The following is a 26,535-nucleotide window of genomic DNA, read 5'->3' as shown; positions in this document are numbered from 1 at the left end:
TCATCAAAAGAGTCCGGTCCTGTGGATTCAAGAATCGCTTCGGATTGGAGTCTCTTAACTCGTGCCTTGCTTATGTGGCCAAGTCGGCAATGCCATAGAAATGTATCATTAATGCCAGATCTGATACATTTAGAAAGATTATATACATTATTGTTTATTTGAACATCAACCTCATAAATACCATTTCGAGGTTTAGCCTCAAAATAAAAAGATATCATTCAAGTAGGTAGAAATAGCATTACTATTAAAAATGTACTTAAATCCTTGTTCAAATTATAAAGAAACTGAAATAATGTTTCTGGTCAAACCAGGTGCAAACAAACAGTTATCCAAAGTAACTACAAGGCCAGACGGACAAGCAAAACGATATGTGCCGGTTGCAAGAACTGGGACTCTCTTCCCATCACCAATGATGAGTTCCATGCTGCCTTATTTCAGCTTCTTCCAGTTTTCAGGCTCCTGCAAGACATTAACTATGTGGTAACCACATCCGGTATCAAATACCCATGTGTTGCTAGAGACAGTGAAAATTTCAATAACGTAAATAGAAATACCTTTAGAGGAGCTTTCACCATTGGTCCTCTGCCTTTTCAGCTCAGCAAGGTAGTCGGCACAGTTACGTTTCCAGTGTCCCATTTTGTTGCACTTGTAGCACTGGCGCTCCTCAGGAGGCGACGGTGGTACCTTTGTAACACCTTTGTTAGTGTTGGTGGCAGACCTGGCAGCAACAGTAACCTTCTTCTTGCCTTTACCGTTATGACCCCGGATCTTGGGTTTAGGCTTGACGATACCAACAGATCGAACCATAAGAACTTGATTGTTTTTAGCGGGAATATTCATCTCAGCCGTCTTGAGCATTCCATTAAGCTCCGGCACTGTCTTCACCCAGCCATTCATATTGAAATCCATTACGAACTGGTCGTAAGAACTGGGAAGAGAGTTCAGAATGTAATCCGCTGCCATTCATCTGACAGGGAATAATCAAGTTTCCTTAGCTGTTCGATATACCCTTTCATCTTAATGACATGCGCACTAACAGGTGACCCTTGTTCCATTCTGCAGCTGATGAGCTGCTTCATGGTGTCATAGCGTTTTTGACAGGCTTGTTTCTAGAACATGCCCTTGAGTTGCTCAAGCATCTCATAGGAACCAAAATCTTCCAAGCCTTTAGCAAGCTCGTATGACATGGTGGCTAGCATGATACACGCGACTTCAGCATAGTCGTCCATATGTTTGTCAAGAACCCTCCTGGCATCAACAGTATTGTTTTCAGGCTCGATTGGAACAGGTCAATCGAGAACATAGTGCTTCTTTGCCATCTTGAGAACAAGTCCCAAGTTGCGGTGCCATTTAAGAAAGTTGGTGCCATTCAACTTTTCTTTCTCAAGTATAGCTGTAACATCCCGAAATTTCCAAGTAATATTAATTATATTACTTAATATTAGAGAGAAAGTTTACCCGGGTTATTAGGAAATAAATAATAGAATATGAGTTGGTATGGGTCGGGCTAGTGTTGGGTAATGGATGTGGGTTGTGGACTTGGATTAATTGAGATGGGTTAAATAAGAATGGGATTTCAGGGATATAAATACCCCCAAAATCCCAAAAATATCTTCATTTACATCTATTTCTTCACACACTCAAAACACACACATTCTAACCGATCAAGATTCGAAGCCGAGACCCGAGATTTTGTTGATAGATCTGAGTTGGTAAGGTAAGAACAAATCCAACAAAGCTAATATTACTGAAAATGGTTAGGATTGGATGGGTTAACCGGACCCGAAACCCAAACTGCCCGAATCGGACCCCTAAAACGTCGATTTTAGGCCGATTTGATGGTTGGGATTTGTAGGCGCCGATCATACGATTCCGTGGGTACCAAAATCGAGTTATTTGGCTAAGAAACGAAGGATTTATGGGCAAACAGATCTGCAGCGCGATAACTTCGCCTGCAAGATTAAGTTCGCCTGGTGAACTTCGCCTTCAAGCGTAACTTCGCCTTCAAGCGTAACTTCGCCTAAGGATAACTTCGCCTACGGCCAAGTTCGCCTAAGGATAACTTCGCCTGAAGCGAAGTTCGCCTAAGGTTTAACTTCGCCTGAAGCCAAGTTCGCCTAAGGATAACTTCGCCTGAAGCCAAGTTCGCCTAAGGTTTAACTTCGCCTGAAGCCAAGTTCGCCTAAGGTTTAACTTCGCCTGAAGCCAAGTTCGCCTAAGGTTTAACTTCGCCTGAAGCCAAGTTCGCCTAAGGTTTAACTTCGCCTAAAGTGAAGTTCGTTTAGAAAATAAATTAAAAACCTAATGGAAAATGTGTTAAGATAGTTATTGGAAATAAAATTTTTCCAAGCTGACCTGGCAGGTCGACCCTAGCCAGGGGCTCTGCCCCTTGGACCCTGCTAGGGGCTGCCGCCCCTAGACCCCGCTGCCAGGGGCGCTGCCCCCGGACCCCCGTTCGTTGTGGGTAGTAATTAAGACTAGAAAGATGTTATAAGTAGTGATAGTTAAATTGATATGTATACTTGTTATACAGTCAGCCGTGCACAACTGAAGAAAGGGATTACGATCAACGGAGAACGTAACCGTGTTCAGGTGAGTTTCTAGCCCCATTTCCTTGTTATGTTTTCGGGGCTGTGTGCATACTCGATGTGAAGTGTGAATACACTTACCTTAAGTGGTAAGTGTATGCTATAGATGTTATATGAGGTATATATTTTATAATGCTTGTCGGTACGTGAACGATCTTCGGATATTGCACGTATCGCCAAGGATAGTAAATTCCAAGTGGTTGATAGTGTGTATGAATGTTATGATGTGACTTGTTTATTACGTAAATACTGAACTGATATGAAGTGTGATATAGGCAGGTAGAGGTAGAGTGTGTTAGGAGTGGCAAGAGTCTAGTAAGGGTGTTAGTGGCATAACATGAGCGCGTGATAGGGAAAGCCTGTACATGCCATCGTTATTATGTGTGTATGATTGTTGATGTGACTTGCTTATTATGTAAATGATATGAAGCGTGTTGTAGACAGGTAGAGGTAGAGCGTGTTAGAAGTGGCAAGAGTCTAGTAAGAGTGTTAGTGGCATAACGATAGTACGTGGTAGGGTAAGCCTATACGTGCCTTCGTTATTAAAGTGGCAAAGTGGCATAACGTTTTACGTTATTAAAGTGGCAAAGTGGCATAACGTTTTACGTTATTAAAGTGGCAAAGTGGCATAACGTTATACGTTATTAAAGTGGCAAAGTGGCATAACGTTTTACGTTATTAAAGTGGCAAAGTGGCATAACGTTATACGTTATTAAAGTGGCAAAGTGGCATAACGTTATACGTTATTAAAGTGGCAAAGTGGCATAACGTTATACGTTATTAAAGTGGCAAGGTGGCAAAGTGGTAGGCGTAAATAAGAGGCTAAGTGGTAATGTAAGCAGGTTAGATAGTGGACTACGTGTCTGCAGATACTTATACGATGCATGTAGTGGTTGTATGATAAGTTGCTTGATTAACTAGAACTCACTCAGCGTAGCTGACTTTTAGTATGCACGCAGGTGAGCTGATTACAGAGTTAGCATGAGGATGACCCACGGCATGGATTGAACGGCTGGCATCTGAAGAAAGAAGTAAAGATGTTTTAAATATAAAGTTTTGTGTTATGATTTCAAAGAAAAGATTTACTGTTTTGTAACAAATGATTGATGTTTTATATTCCGCGAAAAGTTTTAATAAACTCTGATTTGAAGAACTGTGTTTATGAGTAAATCCGACGTTAAAGTAGGGTCACCGGGTTCGGGGCCTTACAATAGCCTTGAGGGTGAATGAGGTGTTATTATTACTAGACATCTGTTCAATTAAGCAAAAGTAAATTTTATTAGTATTTTCGATGTTTTAATCCTATTATTAATGACCCAATGACATTAGTCAATAGGAACTTGAGAATCTGGCTTCCAGTTACTAATGGCAGCTGTAGCACACAACATTAGTAAGTGGTTAGGTAGATAGACAACGATTGCCAATTGTGAATAGAGCACAGCTCTCGTTTATGAGGCTTATTAAGATAAAATTTGCCTAAGTAGATACGTTTAGCCTCATCTATGTCTACCTTAGTCTCCAGACAGCTGTAGCACGTAACAAGAGAGTAAAGTAATAGTCACTCTAGTATAGTCACTTGTGAAAGAGCCGGATGTGTCAACGGAACCCTTTCACCTTGAAGGGATAGGCTAGAAATCCAGTGCGGTGCTGTAGCTCCAAACACTTAAAGTTTCGCAGTATGCCTCAAGTGTGACTTATAGTAGGATGTCATAGACTATTGATTTAAATTGGAATTAATTTTAAATATTTACCGAATAGAGTAAAAGTTCAATTTTATTTTATTGATCGAGACAACTTGATGAACCCTTTCATCTCTCAGGACACTTAGTTTTAAATAACCAACTAAACTAAATTTTTCGCGATAATACCAACCAATTTTAAGTTAATAGTTTTACCTATTAAGTTATTAGTTATGGAAAATTAAATTTAGTTTAATTTTGCAAAACTTGATTGGTTAATTTTTTTTAATATATTTGGTATTAGATTGGTGGTATTATAATCCTATTATAATCAAGCAAGCAACCAAAATAGCAAACAGAATATGTAAATCTTAAATGGCCAAGATTAGTGATTGATCTTGCAAGAGCCTATTAGCAAGATTAATCGGGTCAAGGGGTCACAACACAAAACAACCACAAGGATGGACTCTTGGTGCATCCCGTCATCTTTGGTAACTCCCACTGACTTCAAGAACTCCATGAGCTCGTCCTCGGTTTCCTTCGGGTCTTCTTCATTACAAAATTACAGTAATGCAACTAATGAAAAACTAAACCCTATCTATTACAATTTTGAACCATCAAGGTGGCAAAAAACCATAAAATAAAACTGAAAACTAAATACAACTTTTGAACCATCCATATGACCAAAATAAAAATCATTCAGCCAAACAAACAAGGTCGGGCCAGATTTACATATTCAACGAAAAATAAGTCGGGCAATATTTTGGTCAAATAAAATAAATATAATTTTGACCAAACTAAAATTGCCCTAATATTTTATCTAGATCATAAACGTTAACTCCTTTGAAATTAATAATGTAGAACCGATGAAAATACTGGATTCGACTCGTATGTTATAACCAAGGCTCTGATACCACTGTTGGGTTTCAGTGGTGATCAGTTAATTTTTTTTTTTTTTATTAAATCCGGTTCAATAAACGTGACAAATAATAATTAATCATATTAATTAATAATTATACGCAGCGGAATATATATAATTAATCAACACCGAAAACTAAACCCGACAGGATCCGGTTTCATTCAATACGAGTACGAGTCAAAACATTAAATATAAACTAACAATATATTTAAGTTTACCTCGGTTAATAATTAACCGGTTGAGACACCGAAGGCTAATGAACCGAGCTAGGTGACACAACGAGATCCAACGACCAATCAGTGGCGGTGCACGACGGTAACGGCAGTGATGGTGGTATCCGAACAGCGGCGGCGGCTTTGAGCGGCGACGGTTGGCGACGGCTGGCGTCGATGGCACCGGCAGGCGGCGGCGGTGGCTGGACAACGCTGGTGGTGCAGGTTGGCCAGTGATGAGATGGAGGAAGAAAAGAGATGGACTTGTTGATTAGCTTAGGGTTAAGGTTATGTCAATAACATCATGTGTTTATATAATCTTTAATTAGGTTTAGCTAACTTAGTTAGTTTTAAACCCAGTGGGCCAACAAGTCCACTTCTTGCTCCAAAGTCCGCTCCATGTGATTTCATCTCGTTAAAGTATCTAACCCGGTTAACTAACTTAAGCGGGTCAATGGCTCGTTACCTCACGGTGTAACTCTCACGGGTCATAACCCGGTTGGCCGTAATGACTTACCCGAACCAGTCCATAATTCCAACAGTATGATGCGGATTTGAATGCTAGCTTATTAAGCTAGGCGAACCAAATCAGTTTCGCCTGAGCGCAAAGTTAACCGAGTTGGCACGACTTGTTTGCTTTTAATTATAAACTAAAACCTAAGCTTTAGCTCGACTTGTAACAGGCTCAAGACAGCTCGTTTAAATTAAAGCTAACGTTATAAGTAACAATTATTATTATATTGGACTTAAACGAGCTAGCTTACCCTTGGATTAAAAAAGCGTGAGGCGAAAAAAAGCGAAGAGGTCCTCAGCCGAGGCGAAAAGCGCAAAACAAACGCTTTTTGAACACGAAGCGACCATATTTTAAAAAATATTTAATTATTTATAAGCCATATATTATATACAAACCACATTATAATATATATTAAACGTCTAAAACATCAACATATATATATCCCAAAAGTTTAAAAGTAGTGTAGAACAATTTTTCGAGTACCACATTAATCGTTCAAAATATAAAAGTAGCATAGAAACAAGTTATCGAGTACCAAATTACTCGAAAGTGTTTCCAAAAGAACACAACTTAAAAATGTTTCAGCTTTTAAAAGTTTATTGTCAAATGTGAAAAGTTTAGAAATGGATAATTATAAAGGTTATATTGAAAATGAGCTAACTGGTCGCTTTTTGTACATAAAGCCTTCGCCTCCTCGCTTTCTCGCTTCGCACAAAAGCGTAAATAGCGTTCGCTTTTTGCACAAGCTTCGCCTTGGGTAAGCAAAAGCGTTGAGGTGCCGCCTTTGGTCGCTTCTCGCCTCACCTCGCCTTAAGCGCGCTTTTTTAAACCAAGAGCTTACCTTAGCTCAAGCTTATTAGTTCGTTCACAGACCAAGTTAGCTCAACCCGTTTCGTTTGTAATGATCTCATTTAGAACGAACGTTTTTCAAGCGAAACAAGCTTTGTGAATCGTCCTACCAAGGATCAACTACGTATCATAATGAATGCACATATGTATAAAATTAATAAATTTTTTGGAAACACATATTAATAAAGAAAAATACATTTACTCTCTTTATTAAGCATTTTTGTTGTCATTGTATAAAACTCTATACATTATTTTTGTAATAGTAGTATTAATGCTATGATAATTAAAAAAACTAATAAGAGACTATTGGCAGATTTTAAGTACTTGTGTAATTGTAAATTGATGAAAATATGACTTTTTTATGCGAAAATGGAGTGTATTTCTCATGTGTGCCTTTTGATAAGTTGAAACGGTCAAAAGAGAAACAAAAAGAGAAAGGAATGAAGTTGAGATTAGAGAGGCCAACCTACAAAATCATGACCTTTGATTTTTTCCATCTACTTTTGCTTGTGAGGGAATCTTAAACGGTCACCGGCCCACTGTAGTTGTTTCTTTTTTCTTTTTTTTTTAAGTGACATCTTTGTATAATTATGTATAAACAGAGTTACAGTGGGTTTTATGCAACGAGTCAAAAAAACCAAAACTGTTCAATCTTACACCAATAAAAAAATCATGGTCCAAACCTAAGCGCATTCTCAGACCATTCCCTTAAAATATGTGAGAGGAATTTGTAAATTATATGGTATGGTTTTGAGTGGTTGTTAGTAGAGGAGAGAGAAAATATTATAGAGGAAAGTTAAATTTAAGGATTCACTATTCATACCCTATAATTTTTTAATATTTTAAAAAGTGGGTGTGAGTGGAGGAAAGAGAATAGATAATGATAAATGTATAAAAAATATTATTTAATTAAACATGAGAGAGAAAAAACAGTGATGTGTAGTGTAATTATATGATATAATATATGGATATAGGGTAGGGAATGGGCTGAGAATGCTCTAATTTACGAGTTCACATGAAACTAATAGGTTTTAAGCCGTTTCATCTTGCAAACCACTTGAGTTGACGGAACATGTGTAATCTAATCTAACTGATATATTAAAGCAATACATGTTTACACATGTCTTTCAAATATGTCATCCACATGGGATGCCAACTAATCAATTTCTATTTATATATATTCCATCTAATTAACTAATTTTTTAATTATCACTCCTTCAATTTAATACATTTTTATGTTAAATCATATGACAATTAATGCATTTATTAATATTTAATATTTATTAATCTAATTAATATATTAAAGCAATACATATTTACACATGTCTTTCGAATGTGTCATCCACATGACATGCCAACTAATCAATTTTTATTTATATATATTCAATTAACTAATTTTTTAATTATCACTCATTCAATTTAATACATTTTTATGTTAAATCATATGACAATTAATGCATTTATTAATATTTAATATTTATTAATCTACCTATACTATTAAAGCAATAGGCTTTTTAAACACATGACATCTATCTATTGGTCCATTACTATAGTTTTCATAGATATTAAGGCTTCTTAAATTTTCTTGGTAATTAAATAATTCAAAAGTAAATAATATTATTTAAAAGTAAACAGTTCAATTCATATATTAATATTAATAATTATGATTGTAACACTCCAATAATTTTAATGTTGGTTAAATCTTTTAAATATTTAATAGAGGTTATGCTTTATTTTAGTTATTAGTTATTGAAAATTTTGATAACTTTTATATTATTAAAATTACAATAAATGTTATGATTAAGGAAAATCATCAAAGAATTTAAATGACTTTAAAATTTAAAATGGAAGAAGTCAATGCTTATTACGTTTCTATTGTCAGCATTATTTATTTCCTTATTTTCCTTTTCCCTTACTTATAATTATATGTAGAATGAAATCCAAGTTATTTTTTTTTTCAATACCAAATATGCATGGGGTACCCCGCTCTATAAACAACACCATCATCTTCTTTCCACATTATCCTCTCCATGAGCAAAAACTACTCCTGTTCAATTTTTCAATCAAGTTCTTATTGTTAGAGTTATACTTAAGTGTGGTACAAAGATTAAGGTACGGTTAGCCTATTAATATTATTTTGGAACCTGATGCGAAGAATTGTTTTGATATTGGATTCCATCATGTGTTTTTGATATCTTTTGATTTACTTTAGCCTACTATGTTGTCTTTATCGTATTGGTAATTTATATGCTAAATTTATAGCATGAATTGTTTATTGATTTATGAGAACCATTGATTACAAATCGTTTGATATGAACCACCGATTATGAAGTTGATTTTGATTATAATCGAATTGTTATGATACATTTTTGGGCTCACATACGAATAATTGTTTTGATATTGCATTTCATAACATGTTTTGACACGTTTTGCGCTTATCATTTTCGTTATTTTTCTCATGAGAAACGTGAGTGAGTTGAGGCACATAGATAGATCACGGGAAAAATACATCGTCTTACTACTGAATGCTTATGGATTGGTCATAAGAATATTTAGTTATTGAATTATTGGATACGTATGTATCAATCCTCTGAGAGAAAATATCATCTTAACCATGTCCTCACGAAACCTTATGACACTGTTATAGATTTTATATTTTTATTCGTTGGTTGAGAAATTTGATATGAAATTATTGTTTTTGAGATTGATCAAAGTTACGAATTGATATGCTATAAGTGCAAACTGATAGAATGTATTATAAGTTGAAAGTTTATACTTTATAATGTCTATGATTTCGTTATCCGCTCACTGAGCGCTTCGCTCATACGTGATTTTGTATTGTTGTTTTCTTGCACGTTAGGTATTTAAGATTATCCACGGAGAATCAATCGAAGGCTTGGGAAAATATTAAAGATCAAGAGTTTTAGAGAAATAAATGACATCTTTCATTTTTGTATTTATTGTAAAAAGGTAATGTTTTATGATTAATAATAATATAATATTTAATTTTAACATACTATAAAAGTGGCACGTCAGCCTTAGCCGGAGTGGGGTGTTACAATGATATTCAATAAAATGGTAACTTCAGACTAATAAAGTCGTTAGTCAATCACATTGATTATTGTGTATCAAAATATAAGCCACAAACATTGTATGAAATTAGAGAAAGAAACCTATTTCTGTTATTAAAAAAATTCAAACAACCTTAAATATTAAAATACTTAATAAAATTCAATTTTTGGATTCGTTAGTCAACTGGGTATTGTCTATATAAAAATAAGACACAAAATATGTATCCAATTATACTAATAGACTCATTTCCATTGTTCATAAATACAAACTACCTTCCATTATAATATCACGATTTAGTAAAGTCCATACAAAAACCGATTCAAAGAAACTAATTTCGGTGTTTCCTAATTTGATTATTAAAAGGCTAATATTGTTTAACAACACACTTTTTATTCATTTATATTCAGGAGACAATATTCTTACTGAATACACAATATTGGTGGCTTAGACACTTTTAAAGTAGCGGTTGTCGTAAATAGTTAGTTGTGCTTATATATTTTGTGTTATCATTAATGAGTTAGATATTCAACTAATCACTTAATGCAGTTTGTCATGTCCTTACTCAATTCTATATTGTATATAAAAAACAAACAATTATGGCACAAAAACAATATGGTTTTCTACTAAGAAACGTATTTCCTTTTTTAAAAATTTTAAACCACCTAAAATATTTACATATTAATCAATTAACCAATGCTACTTCTGCATTCCTTAGTTAACTAGCCATAATCAAATAACAATTGATTTTTTATGTACTATCAATTACACAAAATGTAGCATACATAATTAGTCAAAAATAAGTAAACTAATATAATGGAATACGTTGTAACCATCCTTTTAAATGTTGATTGACAACATATTTTTAGTACATTTAACACTTAATGCTGAAATTCAACTTTGGTTATTTTTGAAAGCTTGTAATAAATAAAAGTGTAACATAAGATATAATAATGCCATCAACCTAAATCCAATCAAATTATTATGTTTATTTTAAGTGAATGTGATAAACAGTAACTATTATTAAGATTTTAAAGTATATTATTTAGATATTCCTATTGCAGTTATGAATTTTTACAAAAATATTATTTTTTAAAGATATTAACTCTGCATTAGTTTACTTTTCTCAGTATAATAGACAACATGTTTTTGGTCCATTATAAATGCTTAGCCAATTCGTTTAAATCCAATTATATTGTAATTTTTGTATAACGCGTGTGTATTTTTTGGCATTATGTTTCGTAAGGACGATCGACATGATAAGTTTTAGTTATCTTTTTGACAATATAATTTCTTATGTTAAGTTTTTAAGTTCTATATTATGTGCTTGCAGTATTTATTACCACATTTATTTGACATATATATATATGTTTTTATAGGTTTTTTCATGTTTTTATGATTTTACATTACATTAAATATTTGTGTATTTAAGTTACGTATGTAATAAATATCATGTTGTCGTCCCAAAAATATATACTACAAATTATCTTGTTATTTAAAATTATATGTGTTTATTAAACAATTTCTATATTTCCACCCGTGTGGTACACGGGTCGATAACCTAGTTAGCTCAAATAAACCAATTATGACTTTCTTAGAATTTTATTATTAACAATTTCTAATTATCTCAAGTTAGTTATTAGTTATTACCTAAGAAATAATAACCGGTTTTCACATTTTTGATCAATTTGCTGAATTTTTTTTACAGGGGTATTACGAGTTTACGGGTCAAAAGTGTATAATCTAATATTAAAGCAAGATGATTTTTCCACATGGCATTATTCTAGGGCTTCTACATAAGATGTCACATATTTTATCATCCCTTCTTCTAAACACAATATGGGACACGAACCCTTTTAGTTATGTTATAACCCGTGACTTAGTTATTTTTTTTAACCACCCGTGTGTCACACGGGCTCTATCCTAGTTCTTGTTAATAAAGCTACACGTACGTGTTGGAATATGTACTTTCAATGACGGCTACTCTCATGTCTCATATGTTGAAAATGTTTATCTTGATAGACACTGTGGAGGTAGGGTCCTAAATACCCGGTACGACCTTTTACTTATTGTGTTTTATATTATATTTGTTATATTATTATTGTTTGCTAACCAATGCCCAATGGGCTGGGGGGTTGTGGAGGTAACCCCTAACCGGGCCTGGCCTAATACGGTTAGGGTTTCATGATGGTAGCCATGGAGTTTCTATATAAGGGGTCTTCATCTTTCATTTGAAGGATCCCTTCTTTGACACTTGGCTTCCACATATATTTTTGTGTCTGTAAACAAGAGGAAACTCTTAGCAGTCACTTCCACACCCCCATATTTCCATGGCAGATCTCGAGCTACCAGAGAAGAAGGCGAAGTCGTGGTTCGTTCATCTCAAACACCGAGAAACATCCTCATGGATCAGGTCAGATTCATTTCATGTTTCTTCATACACCTAACCCAATTATTCTAATCATAATGAGAATTCTCGATGTTGCAAATCTTATGATCAATTGCATATGTCGGTACCCTCATCCAATTGCAAGCTATGTTTCAAACCGAGGCCCCACCAACATCAACAATTGAGTCCAATATACATGCATGCGTCTTTATTTCTACCAACATGAACATTCTCGGGATTTTTTCACACTCTCAATAGTCCATCACTTACCCAACAATCCAATCAAAGTCCAGGCCCAGGCCCATTTCCAACACTGGCGTGAATGAGAAACTTCAACTTTTATATTTAAATTTTTTTAACTAAAATGCATATCATAGAGCAAATAATTTTTACTTGAATCAATTTTTGTTGTTGTAATCTATTTATTTATTTTTACAAATTACAAACCAAATTTAATTTTTAAACTAATTTATTTTTTTGTAACATAATTTTAAAAAAACTTACCTTTTAAAACCGTGTATTAATACGCGGGCTCATACTCGGTTATACCTGAATCTGATTATACTCTTCCCGGATACATAGAGTATGGTTTCTCACCTTAATATATGTACCCAAACCATACCCGGTTCTTTCAATACTTAATTTTCTAATACCCAATCATATCCGAACCTGATTACATACCCGAAATCAGATATTAAAAATACCCTATTGGTGCACCTCTAATGATAAGTAGTGTTTACTCTCAACCTTGATAAATAGTGGCTTGCCCCATACAATCCAGTTTATCCTATCAACCATAAGAAATACGTTTACTCGACAGCACACTCCCCACTATATACCCTACACATTATAATTATATTCCCTTCCAGTATTCAAACACATCTCCCTTATTATTTCTATAAAGACACCAGCCCTTCTATATCTCTCATATTCCATCCTTTCTATATATCTACATCATGACATCTAGTGCAAATATTTACCTGCATGCTTATCTTCTCAGATATAAGCCTCGGAAGGCTCGGTGAACCTCCATCCGACATTGAAGCCTTACAAATAATTGGCTGTATCAACAATCTATATGTTCATATGTGTGTTAAGCTGAATCATGAACTGGTTCTTGCATATGTTCAAACTTATTGGATTCTGAAAAGCCTAATAGACACAAAAAAAATAATTAAAAGAAAAAAAAAACATGTACCACCAAGGGTATGCTTGGCAAAATAGCTAGTAACTGATGGTTGGTGACTGAAAGCTAGAAGCCGGTAGTTGTAGCTGTAGCTGGTGGCTGGAAGCTATAGCTTTTTATATATATTTATAGGTGTTTGACAGAGTAGCTGAAGCTTTAATAAAATGTATAAAATGATTAAAATGGGCATAAGTAAAAAACATAATACTAAATGTATATATATTGGAGGTTATTTAAGTAATTTTAAATACCAAAAGCTTGTAGCCTTTTCTAAACGCTATTAGTAGGAGCTTTAAGCTTTTTCTAATAACCTAAAAGCTTCAAGCTCCTTCAACCAAACAAGACTTTCTATTGAGTATAAGTTTTTTCTTAAAAGTTTGAAACTAGACGTTCTTAAAAGCTCCCTACCAAACACACCCTAAGTTTTGTTAACACGTGAATCAAGAAAAATGGACACTTTGTTGAGGATACACGATTGAAAGATAAATAGATAATACACGAGAGGTCTTTTACATACGTGACTATAGTTTACCCAACGGACGAATATATGCGTAATCTCTCATGTTACGTAAAAGTAGGGTTGCAAACGAGCCGAGCCAAGCCAAGCCCGAGCTCGACCGGCTCGTTTAAGTTACGCAGAGCTCGAGCTCAAGCTCGGCTCGTTTCGAGCTTTATTTTCAAAGCTCGAGCTCGGCTCGTGAGTAAATTTTCAAGCTCGAGCTCGGCTCGTTTACTATATATCAACTACTTTTTATATAATTATAATTATTTTTATATATTTTTTTCTATTATAGTTTTGTGTATAAAATAATATATATTATTGAGGTGTTTTTTCATAAAATTATATTTATTAATTAATAATTATTAAAGGTATATTTTAAAAAATTATATAAATGACAGGCTCGTTTAGGCTCGTGAGCCGGCTCGAGCTCGATAACTGAAGCTCGGGCTCGAGCTCGATTAAGCTTGGATCGATCGAGCTTTTTAATGAGCTGATCTCGAGTAGCTTGACTCATTTGCACCCCTACGTAAAAGGTATATAATATAAAGTATTTTTTTTATCATCTTTTTTATGATCAGCGGATCCTCCAAGTGAGTTATTAGCTAAATTCATCACATCAGGATACCCTCGTCTTTCGATTCGGGAAAACCCTCACCTAAGGCCTGTGAACACTCGCCCAAGGTCACGACTGAGGTAAAACTTGTTCAGCTCAATGATTCAATTAGTAGACGACGCCTATTTGTCTAGTCTCTCATCATCACCAAATACCACAAAAACTAAATAATAGGGTTGTAAATCAAAACCGAGTCGCATAAAACATAAAATCTCTCTTACCACACTGGTCGTTATTGTTATTTGCGGTTAAAGCAAGTCACCCAATTGTACAAAGTCGTAAATAAACATAGAGATATGGGCCATTCTCATCTCATTAATAGTCCCAACCTGCACACGCTTTCTCTTTGGCGTCCGATCTCTCTCTCCATTCTTCCCTTCCCACAACCTCCCAATTAATTAAACTCGCATCATTCAAATCCCAACGACCATCTCAACCGAAAACCGGATTCATTTCAATATCCCCAAATAATAACAATAATAATCAGGGCACCGAAACCCTAACACCATCATTCATCACAACATACTCTCCCAACCAATCAATCCATGGATATCATCCATCCGCCGCCAGCACACGACGGAATTGGACAACCACCGCCTCTGCCGTTTGGAAACGTAAATGCTAGGTATGATGTTGATGAGGATGAGGATGAAGATGTGTGTCGGATCTGCCGGAACACCGGAGATGATGATAATCCGCTTCGGTATCCGTGTGCTTGCAGCGGGAGTATTAAGTTTGTGCATCAGGATTGTCTTCTTCAGTGGCTTAACCACAGCAACGCGCGTCAGTGCGAGGTCCGGTTATTGTTTTGTTCGTTCGAGTTTCAATTGACGTTAATTGTTATTAGTTATATGTTTAGCTGGTTGTTTAATTTAGTGTTGGTTATAAACACAAGTGATTATGGTTACTATGAACTCAATTATTGGTGCTATATCGGTCTCTATGTGAAATATAGGTCAGAATATCGGTGCTGATAATATCGGCGATATTGGCATAGATTTGACTGATACATCACAGATTTTCCCGATATCAGTACCTTTCTTCTTAGTTCTTCTGTTCGTCTTTCTTCTTATTGCTGCCATTTGTGTTTTTAAGTCTTAGTCAATTCCTACTAGGTACATTTGTTAGTGTTTTGCAAGTTGCAAATGATTAATTTGTTAATGTTAAATTGCTATATATATATATATACTAGCTTTTGAACCCGTGTATTACACGGGATTTATCAAACAATAAAAATAAAGTCCGTTATTTCAATTGTGATTCTCAAAATACTTATGAATTAATTTAATGTAGACTTAAAAGGAAAAACAAATGGGTTAATGAAAATTACTAAAATAGCATGGTTTTGAAAACGCCGGGTGTGAATTTGCAAGAAATTTTAAAAAAACGTGCTAAAGTTGCGTAGTTGATCAAGCTTTAGGTATGAAAATGACACTATGTTATAAAATCCACACTATGTTATAACCCTCTTGACAAAATGATTTTGACCCATGACCCATGGATAGCTCCAATGAATGAGACGAGAGATTAGAAATTAGAAGAAATATAGGGTTGACACATAAGTTTCAACATTTTCTTTTATTAGTATTGTAAGATATATATATATATAGGATTAGTATCATTTGAGAACTCTTAAATTATTTAAGAACTTGAAGGAACTCTTAATAACTAACGTTTTTTATAAAAATTTTTGTATGTTAATGTTATTTAAGTGTAATTTTATCACTTTTGACATCTATATTTACGATTACAATTATGAAAATTAGTTTTTTTGCGCATATCTATGTTTTTTTTACACATATGTAAATTTTTATCACATAAATTTTACACGTGTGTAACTTGTGATTTATATATGTAATCAAATTTTTTTTATAAATATGATAAAACAAGTCTCAAATAATGTTAATATATAAAAAGAGTTAAAAAAATATTTGGTTTTTAAGAGTTCCTAAAAGTTCTTAACTTTTTTTGAGTTCTCAAATGAAACTAACCCTATATATATATATATATATATATATATATATATAAGTTTTGCATGATATTAAATTACCAATATCCCACTGCGATAACCTATATCCCAAATATCGGTCCTTGACCGATATCCGATTATTTACCACATTAATTGCATAGTGTGGTTGTTGTTACTAGCTATTTTAAGCATGTTCTGTGAGTCATGGCAGGCTGGCAGCTTATCTCTGATTTGATAGAAGTGTTAGGGTTAGCTAGTTGATTTTGCAGAAGACTTGGTGAAGTGCTGATATTAATTGGAAAAGTTGTTATTGGTTCATTTATATTTGCGTTGTGTGGGTGAAGATATTAATGGCTGGTACATTAATTTCACCAGCCACTAACAAATTGATGCAAGATTGACTTTTGAGGCTCTATGCCTGGAGTAAAAGTGCACATAAACTTTTTGAAATGTCTTCCCGTTGTTTTTTATTGTCATGGTGAACTATAGCTTCGGTTTAGTTGCTGTTTCGGCATTCATTTCGTATTTTGGAAACAAGTAGTGTGTAGGATGTAGCTAGGAATTTTACAGACTTGATAACCCGCTTTTCAGTTAATTCGATTACCGGTCAATTTCGGTTCGGTTACGCCCTTTTCGGTTCAGTTTGGTTAATGCTCACCCTTACTAGGAATTTTACAGACCTGACATAAGTCCTGTCATTTGACTTATTTTGGCTGTTACGCTGTTATTAAAACTCGCTTCTTGCGCCTAGGCCCATTTTTCAGGCGGGGCCCAATATATGCGTTTCTAGTTCCTAGGCCCTCGCTTCTTGAAGTTGACGACATCTCTATTAGTATTGATGACGGATCACAAACAATGATCATTTGAGCCTTTACTATTTATTACTTTTTGAACTTTTGGTAATTTACTTTGAACATTTTGTTATTCAAGTTTTGGAATTACATTTGAATCTTGATTCTTTTAGAACTTTGCATACTAATTAGATGATATCAAATGTTATATAATTGCTCTTGTTTATTTTATATGAAGAATAGCATTTTTTTTAATACATAATATATATTTTAATTTTTTTTATTTAAGTGCGCCTTTCGCCTAGGCCGCAGGTGAGGCCTGTGCACCTAGCGCCTCTGATAACTCTGGTTATTTGGATCATTTATGTTGTGTGGGTGAAGATATTAATGGCTGGTACTTTAATTTCACCAGCCACTAACAAATTGATGTAAGATTGACTTTTGTGGCTCTATGCCTGGAGTAGAGGTGCACATAAACATTTTGTTACGTCTTCCTGTTGTTTTTACTGTCATGGTGAATGATAGCTTCGTTTTAGATGGTGTTTCGGCATTCGTTTTATATTTGGAAACAAGTAGAGTGTAGGGCGTAGCTAGGAATTTTGCAGTCTTGATATAAGTCCTGTCATTTGACTTATTTTGGCTGTTATATATGATTTTCTATTCCGTATATCAATTGTACAGGATTCTTTTGTGTTATTTTTGTAACTTGTCATGATATTGTTGTCTTATGGTCAAGAATCAGAGGCAAGTTGTACTTTTTAGTTGAACAACTTTCTTACAAATTGGTTTGTAGTCCTACATTAGCAAACACAATATTTTGTGGCGATATATTGTGGATCCTATGAAATGGACCATTGACAGTCTATATAGAATATTGCTAGTGGAATTTGTTGTCTTCACATTTGTTTGTGCTTTTACGCTATCTCAACTTACATTTCAGGTGTGCAAGCACCCATTTTCATTCTCACCTGTGTATGCCGAAAACGCACCTGCAAGGCTTCCTTTTCAAGAATTTATAGTCGGGATGGCAATGAAAGCATATCACGTGCTGCAATTCTTTCTACGGCTCAGTTTTGTGCTTTCTGTATGGCTTTTAATTATACCATTTATAACCTTTTGGATATGGCGTTTCTCATTCGTGAGGAATTACAGTGAAGCCCAGGGATTGTTCTTGAGCCATATTTCCACTACTGTTATTTTAACCGACTGCCTTCACGGGTTCTTACTCTCTGCCAGTATAGTGTTCATTTTTCTTGGGGCCACATCTTTAAGGGACTATTTTAGACATCTGAGAGAAATTGAGGGTGAAAGAGAAGATGAAGGAGATAGAAATGGTGCTCGGGTTGCCAGAAGGCAACCTGTTCAAGCCAACAGGAATGATGAAGATGCTGGTGGGGCCCAAGGGATTGGTGGGGCAGGTCAGATGATTAGAAGAAATGCAGAAAATGTTGCAGCCAGATGGGAGATGCAAGCGGCTCGTCTTGAGGCACATGTTGAGCAGATGTTTGATGGTTTGGATGATGGAGATGGTGCAGAGGATGTTCCTTTTGATGAGCTAGTTGGCATGCAAGGCCCTGTTTTTCATTTGGTGGAAAATGCATTCACTGTGAGTAAATTGTTGGGTTCCTTTATGTGTAGGGTGAGCTACAGCTCGTGTTTTTTAACTTCAATAAATACAGGAAACATCTCTGAGAAGTTCATATGTTATCACATTTTTTCCTTACTACTAAATAACAAAATGCGTATTTTTCACAGTTATTTCCTTATTTTTCTCATCACGAGTAGCTCATGAGTGGCTTAGCTCGTTTAAACCCCTAAAATAAAATAATCAATTAATATTTTTGAAGTATAATAATAATAATAATAATAAGAAAAATAAATAACTCAATTAAACAAACAAAAATAGATAAGTTATGAAATAAGTTATATTTTCATAATATACATAAGATTAGTAAATGAGACAAATAAATAATTCAATTAAACAAACAAAAATAAAAAAGTTATGAAAGAAATTATATTTTTGTAAGATAAATTAGTTTATAGTTAATTAGGGACCACATAAGAACTTCATGGACGTTTTTGTATTTAATTGAAGTTAAAAGACACGATCTATAAGGTAACTATATACATAAAGGATGAAAACTGTAATTTATCCTTTTTTTTGTTACGTATGATTTCATTTCAAGTCATGCATGCTAATTATACTCACCTTTTCATCTACAGGTTCTTGCAAGCAACATGATATTTCTTGGGGTTGTAATCCTCGTACCATTCCACCTAGGACGATTTATACTATACCACTTATCATGGATTTTATCATCCGCAGCCACCCCCGTGTTAACAACCGGTGTTCCATTCAGTGAACATGCACTTGCCTTAGCTAACATTACATTAAAGAACTCGCTGACCGCGGTCACAAATCTGACATCTGACACCAACTCAGATAACAATGTGATTGGCCATGTGGCAGAAATGTTAAATGCAAATTCTACTGGACTTGCGGACTCATCAAACAATGTCACTATTCCCGTTTCATCAGATGTTATAAACGCGGTTGCAACAGGAGCATCACGGTTGTCAGATGTTACAACTCTTGCTGTTGGATACATTTTCATTTTTTCACTTGTTGTTTTCTACTTGGGAGCTATTGTGGTAATTAGGTACACGAAAGGAGAGCCGTTGAGTTTGACCATGGGACGGTTTTATGGTATTGTTTCTGTAGCCGGGACAATTCCTTCTCTGTTCAGACAGTTTGTTGCAGCTATGAAACATTTAATGACTATGATTAAGGTCGCATTCCTGTTAGTTATTGAGCTCGGGGTTTTCCCGCTCATGTGTGGATGGTGGTTAGATTTTTGTACTTTAAGGATGTTTGGCAAATCTATGTCTCAAAGAGTTGATTTTTTCTCATCATCTCCATTAGCAAGCTCATTGATTCATTGGGTTTTCGGTATTGTCTACATGTTGCAAATATCCGTATTTGTTAGTCTCTTGCGTGGGGTATAGTCTTCCAACCTAGTCTTTCAATAAATCATGTTTAACGTTTCAATCTCGAATTTTGTTTGATAAGTTATTTTTTATAATTTGCAGGTATTGCGTAATGGAGTTCTTTATTTTCTAAGAGATCCAGCTGATCCGAATTACAATCCGTTCCGGGATCTAATTGATGATCCTGTGCATAAGCATGCACGCAGAGTTTTATTATCGGTTACTGTTTATGGAAGCTTAATTGTAATGCTTGTGTTTTTGCCTGTTAAGCTTGCCATGCGAATGACTCCGTCCGTTTTCCCTCTTGATATAACGTAAGCATTTTTTTTATTTTAAAGTTCTATTGCATATAGGCTTGTAAACAAATCAAGATAACACGAAGATAGCATGTTTATGTTTGTTCGTTTAACTTTAGTCGAACAAACGATCGAAAACGAACAGGGTTTTCTCGTTCGTGTTCGTTCGTTTAAGAAAATGAACATGTTCGTTTATTCAACTCTAACCTAACAAACTTTTGAACGCGGACAATTAAATAAACAGGAGGTTCTTGTTTGTGTTCGTTCGTTATAAAATCAGCATGTTGTGTATGTTTAGGCTCGTTCGTGAACAGTATAAGTGAATGCTTCACAAATTAACATAACTGATCATAGATGAACAAACACAATGTGTTGGGCCTAAAAGATTATTTAAACTAGACCAAGTTATAATGAGTCGAAAAGTTTTATGTGAATATATTAAAGAACGTAAGCAAACAAACTTAGACAAACGTTTCTTTAACTAGATGAACATAAACAAACGTGAACGAACGATACATGTGCTTATGCTCGTTCGTTTAATTAGATGAACAAAGTTTTGTTCATGTTTGTTCGTGAATTAGACAAACGAACTCCCGCTAAACGGTTCACTGAACGCTTGGTCCGCCTACAGGCCTAATTGTGTTAATATTTTTACTCACAATCACGAGTCTCACTCTGTCTTTGCAGGGTATCTGATCCATTTACTGAGATCCCTGCTAACATGCTTCTCTTTCAAATATTCATCCCGTTTGCTATCAAACACTTTAAGCTAAAGTCAACAATCAAGTCAGTTCTTCGCTACTGGTTCACTGCAGCTGGCTGGGCTCTTGGTTTAACCGATTTCCTATTACCTAATCCCGAAGATGATAATGGTCAACAAAATGGTCAAGCGGGTGGTCAAGATAGACCCGTGGTTGGATATTTAGCTCCAGAAGATGTAAACAGAGCGAGGCTGGCAGCAACTGATGCTAATATCGCGGAAGAAGCTGCTGGTGATGAACGATCTGATTCAGAGTATGTTATTGCACTATATAATTAAATTTACTTTTCAAACCGTCATGGTTTATGCGATTTTTTTTTAATTATTAGGAGATATGGATTTGTGCTGTGTATTGTGTTGCTTTTGCTGGTGGCTTGGATGACACTGCTAATCTTCAATTCTGCTGTAATTGTGGGGCCCGTTTTCCTTGGACGAGTGTTGTTTAACTCGGTTCCTCTTCTTCCAATAACACATGGCATCAAATGCAATGGTGCGTAATTTAAATCATTAAATTTTTCTCTCTGTTTCATGTTTGAGAAACATATGCTGACACAACATTTATTTAACAATTTTGCAGACATGTACGCGTTCTTTATTGGAATTTATGTCATCTGGACTATACTAGCGGGTGTAAGATATTCAGTTGAACAAATTAAAACAACAAGAGCAACCATTTTATTAGGTCATATCATGAACTGGTGTTCCATTGTTGTTAAAAGTTCGTTATTATTGTCTATTTGGGTAAGCCACAAGCCACATTTGCCGTTGTCTCTTTTATTCTTGCTTAACTATGTTTAATAATTAATATTATGCTTTTTGCAGATTTTTATGATCCCAGTGATGATTGGTCTACTGTTTGAGCTTTTGGTGATTGTACCAATGCGGGTGCCGGTGGATGAAAGCCCAGTTTTTCTCTTGTATCAGGATTGGGCTCTTGGACTTATCTTTCTGAAGATATGGACTCGACTGGTGAGTTAACATGGTTTTATTAACTTAGCAACATGGATTTCATCAATGTCAATGCACACAATACACAAGTTATTATTTTTGGTATATGCATATTCAGTTCCAAAATATTATTCGTCTTCTAGCTGATTTATGATTACCCGAGCCTGAGCTCGATCCCGAGTGTCAAGCTAGGCTCGTCTGGAGCTGTATGTTTAAATCTTGATCTCAGGTTGCGAGTTATTCAACAAGCTTGACCTCGGCTCGTTTATTCTTCATTATTTAATAATAATTTATTTTCTTTTTAATAAAAACTATCTATACTGATGATATTTATTAATATATGTTATTTTGTTTTTAGTAACAAAAAGTTATGTATAATGGTAGTAGGGTAGTATTCATTATGTAGTTATATTTATATCATGTAAGTGCTATTATATTCATATGAGCTATAAGGGTTTAGGTCGAAAGTCGCTAAAGCCTAAAAGTGTATCATGTATGCTCAATGTATACAACTTCCTAAATTTTCTTATGGGCAAATATCAGGAAGAACCAACATATGAAAGTTCATCTACATGCTAAATTTGAACAAAATTGTGAAATTGTTTTTTAAAACAGCTTGGAACTGGGACATCCAAATTGTTTTACAAACAACCGGGATAAAAATAAATATAAGCCACGTTAGAAAAAAAATAAAGAATGCGCAAGAAAACCAACAAGAAATATTAGTTCCAAGTGTTTTAAAAAAATTCACTATTTTTTTTAACATGTAGAGGGACTTTAATGTGCAAAAAAATGTTGACTTTTGTGAGAAAAGTAGAAAGTATATTGTTTATTTATGATGCTTGCCCTTGTTTTAATAAAAAATCTATATTATTGTTATAATAAAGTTCTCATATTTGACACAATTATATGTACAAGAAATAGAATGTTGCATAAAAGGTGTTTGCATAATATAGTTCTCTCATCTCCTTCTCCTGAACAGGTAATGATGGATCATGTGTTGCCTCTAGCGAATGACACCTGGCGGGTAAAGTTTGAGCGGGTGAGAGACAATGGTTTCTCAAGACTGCAAGGGTTTTGGGTGTTGCGTGAGATTGTAGTCCCCATCGTCATGAAGCTTCTAACTGCTTTATGCATACCTTACGTGTTAGCTAGAGGGGTATTTCCGGTATTTGGGTACCCGCTAGTGGTTAATTCGGCTGTTTACCGGTTTGCGTGGCTAGGGTGCCTTGGATTTAGTTTGTTATGCTTTTGTGCTAAGAGGTTTCATGTGTGGTTCACCAACCTTCATAACTCAATTAGAGATGACCGGTATTTGATTGGTAGGAGACTTCATAACTTTGGGGAAGATGAACAAGAGATCCCTCAAGCGGGTCCCGTTGTCGCGACCTCGGGCTTTGTGGAAGTTGTGGGAATGAGAGAGAATGGCGGTGATGCTGATTTAGGGTTGAGGCATAGACATAATAATGTTCCAGTGGAGGGTTGAGAGAGGTGGTGGAAGGTAAGTAATAAATTTGTGACTTAATTTTGTGATTTGTGTTTTTGTTTAGTTTTGTGAATATGGGTTCCTGGTATATTAGCTAAAGAAAGAGGTATAAGCATGATGTATTTTTATGTTTATATATGTCAATCGTGTCTAGTTGCATCATTGGGCCGTGACAAAAGTACACGGGTGGCTTTGATCGGGTTGGGGAACGGGTCATACCAGTTTTGAAACACTCTAACTTGAAGATTCACCTCCTACACCCTTTAGGGGTGCGTTTGGCTCACGGAAAGTTTTTAAAGAATTTGGAATTGGAATTGAGTTGTGATTGGAATTAATTCCTTTGAAATTTTGTCTTGCTTGGTTTGTAAATTTGAGAAGAAAACTGGAAAGTAAAAAAGGGAGAAAAGTACAAAACTACCCTCACTCTCACATCGTATCCTAACTGTCGCTCAGTCATCATAGAGGTGCACAAAATAACCGGTTCCGGCCCGACCCAACCCGGCGGTTCCTACCCGGAACCGGACCCGATCCTACGGTATGGACCGGGTCTTGGGTTTCCCTCTGAAACTGGAACCGACCCGGACCCGGTTCCGCCAATACCCGGTCAAAACCCGGCCATACCCTACCCGAAACCCGAAAAAAACCCGATGGAACCGATCAAAACCCAGTCAAATACCCGACTATACCCGAAACCGGTTCCTACCCGGACCTGATTTTGACTTTTGTTGACTATACCCGGTTCCGGTTCCTACCCGATTTGTGCACCTCTAGGTCATCATCCCAAGTCCAACCCTAGAGTGAGAATGCAAGGCAGTTTGATTTATGTGGAATATGAACCATATGGTTTCAGATTTATTTATGTCGATTTCTGCCTTCGATCTCGTGGTCCCTTTGCTTATAATTTCAAATTAATACCAATAGATGTTGTATGAAAGAGATTTAACCTACATAGAACCTAATTATATGTATGATAAAGGTGTTACAAAATGGTTCGAAGATTGATGCCATGGATGGATAAAATCTGGATTTGCTCATAATCCAATATTGTTTTTGGGTTAAACTCCATGATTCTTAGATTAATGGTAATAAGAAGATGAGGGCTTTTTGGTAAACTTGAAACAAGCAATCCGATCTTCCTATCCCGCTGAGGCTAAACCCAAGCGTTCAAGCACAAAGAAGCAATCCAATCTTCAATTATTTGGTCTACGACAAAAGGGTGCATTGCATGAAACGAGTTTGGAAGAGAATTGAATTGATGAGTTTATATTAGAATATCCAAAACAATCAAATAAAAAGACACAGAGACTTATATTATTATTTACTTAAAAAAAGCTAGGATCTTATTATAGGATTCAAAAAAGTTGTACATCAATCTAATTAGGAAATTCATTAATAATACACCGGACAGGACAATATTAGTTTTAGGCTAGCCTTGTATTTCTTCCTTCCGAAAGCATCTTATTGTCATGTATTATATTTAGCCTTGTACTCTGTCCATAGCTGATCAACGGGCTTTCCCGTTAAGTCTTGAAAGAAGGAGACATCATACGTGTACCGCATCATATTGTTAAGCTTGGCCACAAAGTCCGGAACAAGGCCATCGCAATACTCGAGAAAACGGGCTGTGAAATCATACCCCTGGTCCCATTTATCCCCAGAACCCGGTGCTGCAAAGGCCAGCGGGTAATAATTTGCTTTCAAGATGGTATAATCCGCGATCCCTTCAGTCAATGCCCCGGGGGTTTTACCCTCCCCATTCCATTGGAAAACATGGGTCATTTCATGGTGCATAAGGGACGTGAATTCCCACTTCAACTCCATTGGCCCCGCGTAATCCCGCAAATAGATCGCGCTCACATTGATATTGTTTACCCAAGTGAATGCTTCGGCTCCGTCGAAATCCTGGATGTAGACTTCTATAGTGTCTACGGGTTTTCGGTCGGCTGGTGTGTTTTGTTTGAAAACGGTGGACCATATGAAGTTGGTGATCTCATGCATTACGCGTTTGGTGTGCGGAACCCCGCCAATAACTTTCTCGAATTTGATGCCACCGCCATGGTGAGGGGCGTCGTTAATCACTACGTAATTCGGGTTGGCTGAGATTCTATTGAAAGAGAATGAGAGAGTTAGGAGGAGGATGATACAAATTAAAAAAGAATGGGGAGCCATGGGTGGTAAACCAGCTTAGCTCAAGGTGCATGGACTATCAATCATACACACACATGCATATATACACTTACAAAAATAACGGCATGATCATGAGTAAAGAGAGAATTTGAAAACTATTTACACTTACGTTTCCTTTATTTTCGTTTCTTTCCTTTATCTCTTGATTTTTTTTTTCATAAAAATATGCTCAATCACCATTAATGCAATTAAAACAAAATTCATCTCCATATTAGACTAAAAAAATGGAGTAATCCCGACTAGTTAGTATAATTTCTCCCTCATATTTCACTCCATAATTCTCTCTCATTTTTCACTCCATAATATATATTTTGTATAATTTCTCTCTCATTTTTCACTCTATATTTCACTCCATAAAACATTATCTAAAGTTTTTGAGACACAGAGAATGCTTTGAATCAAAACTATTAGGACATCCATGATGCTACAGGGATGAGGTTGGCACCATACCGGTAACAGTATCGAAAATCCCGATCCTGAAAATCGTAAATTCTTGGTACCGTTACCGAAATATTCGGTTCGGTACCGGTACCGGTACCGGTATTGAAGGTAAAATTCGAGAAATGTTGGTACCGTACTGATATTGAAAA

The 26,535-nt window shown here is 35.4% G+C and overlaps 2 protein-coding genes across 2 annotated transcripts; one reads left to right on the top strand and one right to left on the bottom strand.

Moving 5' to 3' along the window:
- The first annotated feature begins 15,035 nt into the window (after positions 1–15,035).
- On the top strand, positions 15,036–23,831 carry LOC143602166 (putative E3 ubiquitin ligase SUD1). The gene is made up of 9 exons (XM_077079371.1): positions 15,036–15,314; positions 18,221–18,886; positions 19,504–20,280; positions 20,371–20,582; positions 21,252–21,578; positions 21,654–21,814; positions 21,902–22,065; positions 22,147–22,293; positions 23,255–23,831. The coding sequence occupies exons 1-9, from the start codon at positions 15,066–15,068 to the stop codon at positions 23,756–23,758; spliced, it is 3,207 nt and encodes a 1,068-aa protein (XP_076935486.1). The 5' UTR covers positions 15,036–15,065; the 3' UTR covers positions 23,759–23,831.
- A 1,391-nt stretch (positions 23,832–25,222) lies between these two features.
- Positions 25,223–25,756, bottom strand: LOC143602167 (uncharacterized). The gene has a single exon (XM_077079372.1). It carries the CDS (start codon positions 25,754–25,756, stop codon positions 25,223–25,225), a length of 534 nt encoding a protein of 177 aa, XP_076935487.1.
- Positions 25,757–26,535: the final 779 nt, after the last annotated feature.

The sequence above is a fragment of the Bidens hawaiensis genome, unplaced genomic scaffold, assembly GCF_021521415.1.
Source record: "Bidens hawaiensis isolate Kalapana, Puna unplaced genomic scaffold, B.hawaiensis_p1.1 tig00058069_1, whole genome shotgun sequence".
NCBI lineage: Eukaryota > Viridiplantae > Streptophyta > Magnoliopsida > Asterales > Asteraceae > Bidens > Bidens hawaiensis.
The sequence above is the reverse complement of the archived record's forward strand: the minus strand, read 5'-3'. Positions and strand labels throughout refer to the sequence as shown.

Coding starts and splice junctions, on each gene's coding strand:
- LOC143602167 (XM_077079372.1), bottom strand. CDS start 25,756: ATGCATGAGATCACCAACTTCATATGGTCCACCGTTTTCAAACAAAAC.
- LOC143602166 (XM_077079371.1), top strand. CDS start 15,066: ATGGATATCATCCATCCGCCGCCAGCACACGACGGAATTGGACAACCA. Junction 20,281..20,370: donor TTGTTAGTCTCTTGCGTGGG/GTATAGTCTTCC, acceptor TATAATTTGCAG/GTATTGCGTAATGGAGTTCT. Junction 22,066..22,146: donor CGTTATTATTGTCTATTTGG/GTAAGCCACAAG, acceptor TGCTTTTTGCAG/ATTTTTATGATCCCAGTGAT.